The sequence below is a fragment of the Podarcis erhardii genome, assembly GCF_964252035.2.
Source record: "Podarcis erhardii genome assembly, chromosome: 14".
Taxonomy (NCBI): Eukaryota; Metazoa; Chordata; class Lepidosauria; order Squamata; family Lacertidae; genus Podarcis; species Podarcis erhardii.
This window is the reverse complement of record NC_138503.1, coordinates 41,541,724-41,554,695: the sequence shown is the minus strand read 5'-3', so window position 1 is coordinate 41,554,695 and position 12,972 is coordinate 41,541,724. Positions and strand designations below refer to the sequence as shown.

General features: G+C 45.7%; 1 protein-coding gene across 1 annotated transcript in view; it reads left to right on the top strand.

Moving 5' to 3' along the window:
- The window catches only part of LOC309329168 (acyl-coenzyme A synthetase ACSM5, mitochondrial-like), a 19,377-nt gene extending 6,405 nt beyond the window's left edge, over positions 1-12,972 (top strand). The window contains exons 4-14 of the mRNA XM_081839794.1: positions 1,976-2,183; positions 3,162-3,305; positions 4,066-4,222; positions 6,387-6,466; positions 7,289-7,412; positions 7,909-7,989; positions 8,516-8,617; positions 9,789-9,916; positions 10,009-10,108; positions 10,850-10,969; positions 11,189-12,972. Coding sequence (XP_081695920.1) covers positions 1,976-2,183; positions 3,162-3,305; positions 4,066-4,222; positions 6,387-6,466; positions 7,289-7,412; positions 7,909-7,989; positions 8,516-8,617; positions 9,789-9,916; positions 10,009-10,108; positions 10,850-10,969; positions 11,189-11,275 — 1,331 coding nt within the window. The 3' untranslated portion in view covers positions 11,276-12,972. The remainder of the gene's footprint in view (positions 1-1,975; positions 2,184-3,161; positions 3,306-4,065; positions 4,223-6,386; positions 6,467-7,288; positions 7,413-7,908; positions 7,990-8,515; positions 8,618-9,788; positions 9,917-10,008; positions 10,109-10,849; positions 10,970-11,188) is intronic.

Genomic DNA, 12,972 nt, shown 5'->3' with positions numbered 1-12,972 from the left:
AGAAGATTTAGCAGTAGACAAATATTCTCCACTGACAGCTTGACAAAAAAACAGCAACACAATTTGCGGGAAAATTGGCAGGAAAGGGAATGCATTGCAGGATTCTCAGCTAAAGAATCCATGACATTGTACTCTTTGGATTTGGTCAGACAACCAGCTACAGATCCACCTAACAATTTACATTTGTTCAACCCCACATTTTACCAACTTCCTTGAAAAAACACCATGGGGAACATTGTCAAAAGCAGGCATCCCCAAACTCGGCCCTCCAGCTGTTTTGGAACTACAACTCCCATCATCCCTAGCTAACAGGACCAGTGGTCAGGGATGATGGGAATTGTAGTCCCAAAACATCTGGAGGGCCGAGTTTGGGGGTGCCTGGTCAAAAGCATTACCGAAATCAAGATTTCAGTTTTAAAATAAATTACTGTGTGGGAGTGAGAAGGAGCTGCAGAAGCGATGAAACCCATGTGCTCCCTTCTTTCATTTCCTGGCTAGCTTCAGAGGTCTGCATTTTTTAGAACGGATCAGTATTTTATTTATTTATTCACTGCAGGGGTGGGGAACCTCAAGCTTGGGAGGCAAACGTGGCCCTCTAAGCCTCTCTATCTGGCTCTGGGAATTCTCCCTGGCCATACCCCAGGATGTGTCCTTGAACTCCCATGATGCCTCTTGCTTGTCTGAAAAGAGAATCTAGAAGGGTGTGAGAATGTGTGGAGTTTGCAGGTTTTGCTCTTCCCACTTAAGCCCTTGGCCGTGTTAGGATATTTCCGTTCCACCTTAAAAGGGAGCAGGCTTTGTGAGTCACAGAGTCTGCGTATTTCCTGTCCACAAGATGTTTCTGTTTTGATAGAGCTGTTGTCTCTCTCTCTCTGTGCCTGAGCAGACCGAAGCAGGCAGTCATGTTTTTCTTTGTTCTGACCAACGCTGAATAAACTTCTAAATAATACTCTCCTGAGTGCATCTTTCGCTGTGCGAACTCTGCGATAGAGCGTGCATCAGTTCTGGAATGTGGAAAGCTATTTTCTGGAGCTCGTGTCGCTAATTGCTGATACTGTATCTACGGGAGGTTGATGGACGTCCGGAGTCGACGTGGAGGCAGTGATGGCCTTTGTCTCCCTGGCAGTATCCCAACAGGCCGCACCCACCAATGTCAGGTGTCCCTCAGACTGGAATGTGACCCTTTGGCTGAAAATGGTCCCACATACCTGCTTTACAGGGTCTAAGTTGCCCCTCTTCCGCCTAGGAAAGTCGGGACTAAAAAAATTGTTCCCCCGCCATTTTCTCCACACGTGAGGAAGGTTAGGCTCAGAGATAGTGACTGGCCCAATGAGTCATCTAGCAAGTCTGACAGATTACTGGGAATTTTTACCTTGGTTTCTCCAGAGGTAGTCCAACAGTCTAGCCCAGGAATGGGGAACCTTTGGGCCCTCAGGTGTCGCTGAACTACAACTCCCATCAGCCCCTAACAGCTAAAATAAGAGAACCCAATGATGATTGCTTTGTGGAAGAGTGGAAGCCTCTTTCGGATTATGGAAATAAATATTATAGTATGATAAATTCATGATCAGGAGTTGAACTATGTGGAACAGAAGGAATTAAAGATTATTGTATTGTTGTTATGATATAAGAGAGAGGAGATAAGGTGCAGCATAGGGGAGAAATAATAATAAGAACACCATGGAAAACAGGGTGGGAAGCCAATAAAACAAAACAAAAATTCATTATGTATTGGAGTGTATATTAAATTTTTGAAATTTAATAAAATATAAATGAATAAAACAACAACTCCCCCCAGTCTTGGACATTGACCATACTGCTTGGGGCTGACAGAACATCTGAAGGACCCAAAGTTCTCCATAGCTGCTCTAACCACTACACCACCTTAGAATGAGACACCACTGTGTGTGCAGCCTTCCCAAGCATGGAGACTTTCTGGGTTTCCTGCTCATGTCATTCTCTGCTTCTTTTCTAGGTGTTGTTTTCATCCCAGGGACGCCCCAGTTAACCGCCAAAGACATCTCCTACAGGCTCCAGGCTTCCAAAGCCAAATGCATTGTGGTCAGCGATGCCTTGGCCCCCGCAGTGGACTCGGTCCTGTCCGAATGCAGGTTTCTGAAAACCAAGCTTCTTGTGTCTGACAGCAGCAGAGATGGCTGGCTGAACTTCAGGGATCTCGTCCAGTAAGCATTGCAACAGACATGAATCGATAGCAGTAGAGATATTATTTAGATCAGTGGTCTTCAGCTGGTCCAGATTAATACCCAGGTCTGACTTCCCAAGCTGCAACATGGGATCCATTTTCACTTTTGATATATACTTAATAGCAGAGCTGGACCACCCATCAGACTGGGTGAGGCAGCTGCATCAGGCAGCATCCCCCAAGGGGTGGCGTGCCTTTTCTGCCACTAGTCTCCCTGACCCCTAGAGGCAGAGAGGAGCTGGCAGCAGAGCTCTCCTCCTGCCGAGTTGGTGAGAGGGGAGGCATTCAGCCACTGGGTTCGAATCCCCACTCAGCCATGAAGCTCAGAGGGTGACCTTGGGCTAGCTACCTGTTATGTACTGAAGTTCTCACCCTGGGCCAGCAGGGGGATACCGTAGATAGCTATGCAAATAAGGGATTGAAAGTGACGTTCAGTGATTGGATAGTTTTAGAAAATTGTTACAGTTACGTTGTACTGGAGCTCTATATAAGCAGGCTGACTGAACCCTTCAGTTCAGTTCTGTCCTGGCCTGTGAATAAACAAGAGCTGTTTGAAGAATCGCTGTGTTGTCTGATATGTTCACCCACAACTTAACACTACCGTCTCTTAGCATAACCTACCTCACAGATTGTTGTGAGGATGAAATGGAGAGGAGGAGAACCACGCACACCACCTTGAGATCCTTGGAAGATAAAGGTGGTACATAAATTTTATATTATTATTATTATTATTATTAATAATAATAATAATAATAATAATTTGAAAGTAGTACCATAGTGTTTTCAGCCTATGGTAGGGTGTGGATGTGGCCAATGACCCACTGGATTTCTGCCAAGGGTTACCGAATGGGTGCAGGATTCCAGCTGCTAGGTTCTGCTCATGATGTGTGTGTGTGTGGCTGCTGAGGAAGGGGAAAGTGTTGCCTGTCAATGCCATGCAATGTGATTGCTTTTTAAGATCAGCGTCTTCCGACCATGGCTGCGCAAAGACCAAGAGTGAGGACACAATGGCCATTTACTTTACAAGTGGAACCACAGGAGCTCCCAAAATGGTGGAACATTCCCACTGCTGCCACGGCATTGGATTGATAACTGCCGCCAGGTAAAGCTTCAAAGTGCTATGGTAGCAAAAGCAGGGAATGGATGAGTCATAATAATAATAATAATTTATTATTTATACCCCTCCCATCTGGCTGAGTTTCCCCAGCCGCTCTGGGCGGCTCCCAATCAAATGTTAAAAACAGTACAGCATTAAAAATTAAAAACTTCCCTAAACAGGGCTGCCTTCAGATGTCTTCTAAAAGTCATATAGTTACTTATCTCCTTAGCATCGGGTGGGAGGGCATTCCACAGGGTGGGTGCCACTACCGAGAAGACCCTGTGCCTGGTTCCCTGTAGCTTCACTACCTGCAGGGAGGGAAGCACCAGAAGGCCCTCGGAGCTGGATCTCAGTGTCTGGGCTGAACGATGGGGGTGGAGACGCTCCTTCAGGTATACACGGCATTCTGGATTGGGCCTTTCTTTGGGGATCCTCTAATGACAGGGGTGGGGAATAGGATTGGGCTGCTGGTCAGTAGGGATGGAGGAAGAATACGATTTGGCTTTTAAAGGATCTACATTGGTATCTTCTCAACATTATTAAATAGAGTGTTTTGTAATGCTTAATGGCAGTTTTCCATTGTTGGTGGCTCCCTCCTCTACAGTTCGCCACCTGTATGGACTTTACACTTTTTAGCCGACTCACCTTCTGAGCCTGATTTACAGCACTTTTGCTGAGTCATTCTGTAACCTGCTTCCCAGAATCCTGAATCCCCGAGTCAGCAACTGGTTCCCTGTCTTCTGCTCCTTTTCCACTTACATAGGCGCTGCATGGATTTGTCTCCTTCGGCTATATTCTGGAATACGTCAGACCCAGGATGGATTAAGACGACCTGGAGTGGTGTTTTCGGTCCGTGGCTCAATGGGTCGTGCGTCTTTGTACATCGCCTGCCACAATTCGAACCCGCCATCGTACTGAACGTAAGCATGCAGGGCATTGCAGTGCCCTTGACGATGGTTCAGAAACTTCAGTTGACCCTAAATGCAGCAACCGGGTTACTGATTGTCGTTCTACTTGGAGCTTGTACAGTGGTACCTTGACTAAATTCCAGTCTATTATAAGTCTGTTTTGGACTAAGTCCAATTGCAACCCGGAAATGAGTGCTCCGGGGTGAATCCTTTTTTGACATAAGTCGGGCCCTGCTGCTGTTTTAGGGGTCGACTTTCATCGTCTGGTTCCCATTGAGGGTGTTTCGTTTGTTAATTGAGTCCCTCGCTGCTAATCAGAGGCTTCCTGTTGAGTCTGCCAGCTGTTGAGTCCTGAGCACCCATGCAACACAGTGATATTTGGAGGTTTTGTTTTTGCTATTTTTTTGTGGTTTGGTTTGTGTGGCTTTTTCAGTTTTTTGACTGTGATTTCGTTTTATGGGACTGACCTGTGACTGGCTTGTGACTTCGTTTTTGTGACTTGTTTTTGTGACTATGTGGAACCCAGTTCAGCTACTGGTTGATTGTGTGACTGCAGAAATGGATAAAAGCCCCCCATCCAAACAATGACTATCATTATGTTACCCCCCCCAATCATACAGTGGTACCTCTGGTTACATATGATTCAGGTTACAGACTCCGCTAACCCAGAAATAGTGCTTCAGGTTAAAAACTTTGCTTCAGGATAAGAACAGAAATTGTGCTTCGGTGGCGCGGCGGCAGCAGGAGGCCCCATTAGCTAAAGTGGTGCTTCAGGTTAAGAACAGTTTCAGGTTAAGAACGGACCTCCGGAACGAATTAAGTACTTAACCCGAGGTACCACTGTATTTATTTTATAGTACAATACATTGATTATTGCCTTCATTTTATGGATCAATGGTCTCATTACAGTAAAATTCCTGTTAAATTGCTGTTTTAGGGGGTGTTTTTCATTGTCTAGAATGGATCAATCCATTTTCAATTACTTTCTATGGGAAAGCACGCCTTGTTTTAAGTCTGCTTTGTTTTAAGACCGAACTTCCGGAATGGATTATGGTCTTAAATCAAGGTACCACTGTATATAAATCCTGTTTTAAAACAGCTGAACTGGTTGCACATTTGTCTTCAGGGCCCAATTCAAAGTGCACATGTTGGTGATTGAAGCTAATTTGTCTAAGGAGAGGATCTTTATCTGTTGTGAGGCAGATGTTTAACCAGCATGCAAGAAATCTCGCCCAGGCTACGGGCTCTACCTTGTGTTGACCTCCCTCTAGACACAAGGCTGAATAGGGTACACAATGTGGGACAGCAAAAATCTTAAGAAGGAAAGCTGTCTGCACACATTCTACCAGCTGGGTAAACCCTGGCAGCCAGACTGGAATTCCGTAGAGAAATTGAGCTATAACTTTGGCGTTGAAGACCTTGAGGGCAGAGGGGATATGCGAATTACCTCTTGTTATAAAGAAATGCATTATGGCCTGCATAGATAAGGTACAGCAACTTGGGCTGTCAGTGGAATTTTTGTGATCAATGTCCGCACCATCTACCAAGGCTATAATAAAAACTAGGTTGTGGGACATTGAACGCCAGGAACTAACAGCAGCAGCAGAGAAAACATGTTCCCCTCTTAATTTTCACATGAAATTTCACATGAAATTAACCAAAATTATCTTGAATTTTTGCTTAATCCTCAAGAAAGAAGGGCATTTTCGCTGGCCAGGTTTTAATTCAAATCCTTCAAACCTCCTATAGGGAAGATTCTTGGGAATGGCGGAAGGAGAAAGAATTTGCCCATGTGAAGACCATCAGGTGGAAACTCTTACACATGTGGTTCTTAAATGTAAACTATATGTTGATCTCCGCCAGCAGTTCCTAGATCAACTCTGCATCCCCAAATGGAAACCAGAGTTAGAGGTCATACATTTTCTATTATTGGGGAATAATCAGGAGCTCACCAAGTTAGCGGCTAAATACCTTTATCTGGTTTTTTGTCGTTGAAACACATTGCAGACGTCTGATCTCCCTGGAGACCTAGAGATGTAATGTTAGACTGCTTTGCCTCTTTCATTTGACAAATGTTTTGTGTCACTGGGAAGGCAGTAATTCCGTATTGATTTGCTATGGATGTTTGTACGTGATGCCAATAAAAGGTTTGATGATCTTGATTGTCTCTATCTAGACTCTTGCCCGATACCCAATCACCACGTTCTGCACAGCTCCTACAGGATTCCGTATGTTGGTGCAGCAGGATCTTGCCAGGTACTTTTCACTGGGCTAACTGGAATAGCGAATGCAAGGGGAAATGTCCTGTGTGAGCTGATGGGTGCCCTCCAGATTGTTGCCCTCGGGAGGCTTTGTGTCTCTTGGGCTGATGGGATTCCCCGTCCCCAATCTAGGAAATGCGTGTGAAAATGCATGTGTGTCACCGCTAAGAGAGCATCATCTGTCCATATATGGAGAAGGGTCAGGAGGGTCAGACGTCAGAAGTGGAGCATCTGCTTTGCATGCAGAAGGCCCCAATCCTCAGCATCTCCAAGTAGGGCTTTGTAGACACCCCTGTCTGAAACCCCGGAGAACTGTTGCCAGCCAGTGAAAACAATACTGAGTGAGATGGGCCAGTGGGCTGGCTCTGTTAAGGCAGCTCTCTATGTTCATCAACTTCCTGTAGGATAAATAGTGTTTTTTTCCAGATAGTGCTGTGTTTCTATTTTAAATCATGGAGGTTTTGGGGAGAGTATGGGTGAGTGAGCAGGAACACTTCCCGCTGCAACATTTTGTTGCAGTCATGGGTGTCCATGGGTGGGGCGGGCAGTTGCTGACCCTGGATGAATCATAACCCCTAGGTTCCTACCTTTCATTTTTTAAAAAAAACCTGAGACAAAACATACAGGCAACATCCTCTCTCTCTCTCTCTCTCTCTCTCTCTCTCTCTCTCTCTCTCTCTCTCTCTCTAATTAGCCTGATGCTCGCTTTCAGTTTCACTTTGTCTGCCCCCTACCCCTGCCCTGAAAAATTATTGTAGGCACCCATGGGTGCAAGCCTCACTTGTGGGTTTACTAATTGTCGCCATTTCTTATCAAGCTACAAATTCCCAAGCTTGGAGCATTGTGTGACAGGAGGGGAACCGCTCAACGCAGAGGTGTTGCAGCGATGGAAAACCCACACAGGGGTGGATATCTATGAAGGCTATGGACAAACAGAAACAGTATGTTTATCTTCTTTCTGGCGTGGCTGGGCATCTGGCAAACTCACTACAATGCAGTTGATAGATCTTTTAAATCAAGGGTGGTGTGGGGAAGGCCTTTTCAGCCCAGCCTTTTCTGAGGAAACTTCTGGGGGCTGCATGCCAGTGGGCTGAGTAGGAAACACAAAAATTGCCTCTGTATAGGAGGCTGGTTTCCACATACATTTCTGTAGCCCTTTTGCTCCCAGACAAAAAACTGTGTCTATCTATATTTCCTATCTGTCTTTGTTTTGAAGCAGCTGGGGGAGTAAAGGCTTGCATTTGGGAATTCAGGACTCAAAGTGAGAAGACATGATGGCTTAAGGGTTTTCAGGACGCTCCTGACATTTTGGGGGCAGTTGGAGACTAGGCAATATTTTCTGCTCAAGCAGCAATGGAGAGGGCTTATCACCCTCCCAAACTAGTGAGAACTCCCAAATGTTATTTGGCTTTGTTTTTTCTCTCTCTGCTCTTACAGGTAGCCATCTGTACGAATGTTAAGGGGATGAAAATCAAACCGGGCTCCATGGGAGTGGCGTCTCCACCGTATGATGTCCAGGTACAAGGACGAATATAAACTTACCAGACTGGTGTCTGTCTGAAGACTGGGCAACCTGTTTATTGAGCACTCACCTTGATTTGTTTGTACAGAGTTTGCAGGGAGGTTAAATGATGTTTACAGAGTGTTCATTCTACTTTGTTGTGCGGTGGTTGGGCAACACTGCTTCAAGGAAGTCCCACATTTTCCAGTGTATCTTCCAGTCTCTTTCCTTACTTCCAAAACTCTGATTTGGTGGGGCGGGAATGGGTTTTTAAATTGTATTCCATAGAACTTAATGGAAATCACTGGGAACGTATTCCCACCATCACTAATCTAAATATTCTAATTCATTTCCCATTTCTTGATATACTGGCCTATAATGGAACCCTGGGAGCAAGCAGAGATATCGGTCTTAACGGGAGCCATTGAGAACCGAGCCAAACCGTAAAGTGTACCATTGTTCGTGGAGATATGTGTGTGACTTTTAAATCAACACTGGTTGGCTGAAACAATATAAGCGTTTTTTAATCTTTTGCTTCTACAGATTGTGGATGATGAAGGCAAAATTCAGCCTCCCGGGGTAGAAGGGGACATTGCTATCAGAATCAAACCAAAGCGACCATTTTGCCTTTTCTCACAGTACTTAGTAAGTATTATTTTTAGCATGTCAACAACGTGGTGATAGATAGAACAGCTTCACTTTGCAACCAAGCTGAGGACATCAGTTGGATTTAGCTCCAGATCTAGATTTTTGCTATGTTACAGGGTCCAGTGGTAGTACAACATGCAGTGTATTAAGGCTGGATATGGATCTAATTGCATGCTAATCTAAGGTTCAATCCCCAGTATCTCTAGGGAAGGCTGGAAGAGATCTCTGTCAGTGTTTGTGAAAAGCAAAAAAATGGGTTCTGACCTCCCTTCGTTGCCTCAGCCTGGTCCTCGGACCCTTGTCGGCACAAAAGAGTCCACAAGAATATAGTTGCAGAGTACTTTCTGCTTTTATACTTAAAAGCCTTTCTGCAAAAGCGACTGACCAACTGTACACACCTCAACACTACCAGCTTTCACTAACCAACCAACCAACCAACCCAACAACAAACTAACATTTATCACTCTATATATACAACCCGGTGCTGACCGCTGACTCATGCTGACCCAACTTTTTTAAGCAGTAAAGAAACAGCGGCCATTTTAGCCGTGACAATCTTTGTCAGAAACCTTGGAGAGCTTCTGCCAATCAGTGGAGACAATACTAGGCTAGGTGGATCAATAACCTAATCCTACTATAAGGGAGTTTCTTATGTTCCTACCCCTGATGCTCACAGCCATGTAGTTCCGCAAACTTGGCTGTTGTCAGGGTGGGTGTTATCAGGCAGCTGGCAAGGTCCACATCCCAGCATGGGACCCACTGCCAACTCTTTTCCTCCTGCTGGCTCTGCTCCTCCTCTGCCTTGCTCTTGCTGCTTCTTCACCTGCCCTCTCCTGTAATGACAAGAGCAAGGAGTTTGAGCAGCATCCTCTGCTCCTCTTGCCCTCTTCCCTTCGGGTGGTGGTTTGGTTTAGACTCCGGTGGACAGTATAAGCAAATAGGCTGCAGAGGTAGCAAAGAGAAGGAGGAAGGAGGACCCACTTAGGGAAGGGAGGAAGAGAGAGCCTCTCGTTCAAGGGCCCACTGAGATCTGGAGTCAGCACTTTTTTGGCAGTAATCAAACCAAGAGCAAATCACCTTGCTATTTTGTCTTGGGACACCATTGCCAAAAGGGACAGACTGGCAGGCATCAGTGAAAATGTATTGAACGATGTTTGGTTGTTGTCAGGATAACCCTGAGAAAACCGCAGCCACCGAGCGTGGTGATTTTTATGTCACTGGAGACAGAGGGATTAAAGATGAAGAAGGCTATTTCTGGTTTGTCGGAAGATCAGATGATCTGATTAATTCTGCCGGGTAGGTTCAGTTCGGTTGGCTTCCCCCCTTCGACCTGTGCTATTAAGCGACAAAAGGCGCAGGAGTGACCTCCCCTTCCTTCTGTCTCTTAGGTATCGTATCGGCCCATTTGAAGTGGAGAGCGCCTTGATAGAGCACCCAGCTGTGGTGGAATCGGCTGTGGTCAGCAGCCCAGATCCCGTGAGAGGAGAGGTAACAGAGAGTCAGGCAGCCAAGACATTCTGCAACACATGATACTCAGCAGCAGAAAGCCACATGCAGTGCGCTTGCTTGGGGAACGTGTCATAAATCTTGGTACATCGCAGCGGTACAGATGGTGTTGTATTTCAGACACATGCTGAGCAGGGGAGGTATAAAAATGTTCTTGGTGGGCAAACTCACCTCGGTTCATTTGGCTGCAAAAAGAAAAATGAAAAAAACAGTTGCATCCCCAAAGCCCAGTTTTTGATGTTACCAGGATCACAGTGGGATCTAAATATCCCCTGGAGATCCTGCCAATTTTCTTGAGTTCCTAAATCTTCTTCTCTCCCTGCTTGCTCATCCCTATGGTTAACCCAACATTCAAGGATTAATCTATGTGTGCTTCTAATTCTTTAAGTGAGGATCTGACTGCTACTAAAACAGCAACATTCATACTCAAGGGGCTCACAGGCTCAGAGAAACCCCCAAGGTTTGCAGGCATAAAAAACATTTAGGGGGAAAATCCAAAGTGGGGAAAACCTGTTGAGGACTGAGCATGCTTAGTGGGAGATAGAATGGAATTCAGTACCTTGAAAATGGCACCAGCTGGAACTCTGATCAGGAGCTTAGAGCACTCCACACAGCAGTATTTTATTTTGGCTAATGATCAATATCCTATCCCAAGCACCCAGTCACACTGATGCCTATTTTTTCTTCTGAGTCGTTAATGCATATATGATTGGCATCCCATAGGTGGTGAAAGCCTTTGTCATCCTGTCTTCTGCCTTTATATCGCACGATCCAGAAAAATTAATCAAGGAGCTCCAGGATCACGTGAAAAAGGTGACTGCTCCTTACAAGTATCCTAGAAAGGCAAGTATCTTCCCAGGTCCTAACAGGGAAATTAAAATGGGTTGTAGATTCGTTGAAATTGGTGAACATGATTAATTTAGACATTAATTTCAGTGTGTCTATTGTGAAGAGGAATTGACTGGTTTTTAAATTGTTTTGCAAACTCTGAGATGCTCTGGTAATGAATTAGTCCAAGGCTGCAAAAAAACTGAGATGCACTCTCCTTTTTTGCCTACCCAGGTTGAGTTTGTTCGGGAGTTGCCCAAGACGGCAGCAGGGAAAATCCGAAGGAACGTATTAAGGAATCAAGAATGGGGAAGAGTGTAGCTTTGGCTGAACATCTGCAAACGAAGAACCTTCCTGCAGTACTGCTGTTTGTCGGCAAAGAGGTTCACTCAAAAAATGTACTCTCCATTAAAGTTACTTTTAAAAGTTTCATCTGATTGTCCCCTCACCTGAAATGTTGGACTTGCAGTTTCCCTTCTTTCTAAAGTGGAACCATGATGCGTCAGGAACCCTCAATCATTCTGTCTCCTTTTTTTTATGAGATTGGGGAAGCTGTAGCTCTTCAGGTGATGATCAACTTCCATTGGTTCCAGCCAGCAACAACAACAATTTTATTATTTGTACTCCACCCATCTGATTGGGTTGTCCCAGCCACTCAGGGCAGCTTCCAACATCTGTAAAAACATAGTAAGACACCACACATTAAAAGGCTTTCCAATACAGGGCTACCTTCAGCAGTCTTCTAAAGGTTATATAGGTACTCATCTCCTTGACATCTGACGGGAGGGCGTTCCACAGGGTGGGTGCCACTACTGAGAAGGCCCTCTGCCTGGTTCCCTGTAGCTCCACTTCTTGCAGTGAGGGAACCACCAGAAGGCCCTTGGAGCTGGATCTCAGTTTCTGGGCCAAACGATGGGAGTGGAGACGCTTTTTCAGGTCAGAGGTGATGGGAGTTGGAGTCCAGCAACATCTGTGGGCCATGATCCCCAAGCCTTGTTGTAGTAGAGACAAACATCCAGTTTTCATTTGATTTCCATTCTCTACATGTCAGGGAACTGCCATCAGTGCTGGAAGGAGAGAGCAAAATCCAGAGGGATTCCAGAGAGCGTCCCGGGATTGGGAGAGGCAGCCCATCTTCTGGGGAAGAGAATCGGCGTAGCACCAGTGGAGAAGGGGGGCAGATGGGGGAAGCGGCGAGGCGGTCCCATGACTCCTTGCCGGGGACCAGCGGGGAGAGTAGGGGTCCTCCGCTGCCTACGCCCTCCTTGCGCAGAAGGCTTTCACGCAGAGAGAGTAGGAGGAGACTAGGCGTCAAAGAGCTTCTTTGCTGGAAGAAGTTTAAGAAACGCCCACTGACGGATTCTGCCAGCGATTGAGACAGCCACGGGTGAGTGGCTGTCCGGACAGAAAAGGTTCACTCAGGCAACCCAGCCAGGTGTTTGCACCGGCTTACGCACGAGCAACCCCTAGAACCATTACACTACATAACTGATTTGCACAGTTGCATTGATGAAACGTTGCCAAAAACACTGTTGATGTTACCTTGTGTACAATTACATCAAGAGTTTTGATGGGGAGGGCCATAGTTCTGTGGTAGGGGATATGCTTTGCATGCAGGTCAGATCCTGTTCCCATTCTCTCCACTGATGGGTTAGGAACAGACCGCTGTCTAAAACCCCAGGATTGCTGCCAGCCAGTCTAGACCAGAGACAGAGAACCTGTGGTCTTCCAGATGGAGTTTTAGGGCTGATGGGAGCTACCATCCACACTGGCATGGCCCTGTGGTTAGGGAGATGACAGGAGTTGGAGTCCAACAAATATCTGCAGATTCTCCTTCCCTGATATGGACTTAAGGCAGAAAGTGGGTGAGTTGAGGCCAGACTCCTATTTTGTGCCAAGTTCCTTATCTACACCAAAGGCCTGACAGATGTTATGGTTTTTATTTTTTGTTGTTAATATACAATATTAGCTAATATAAAATATTTTTTGTTGCCAATATAAAATATGCTACAAATGTT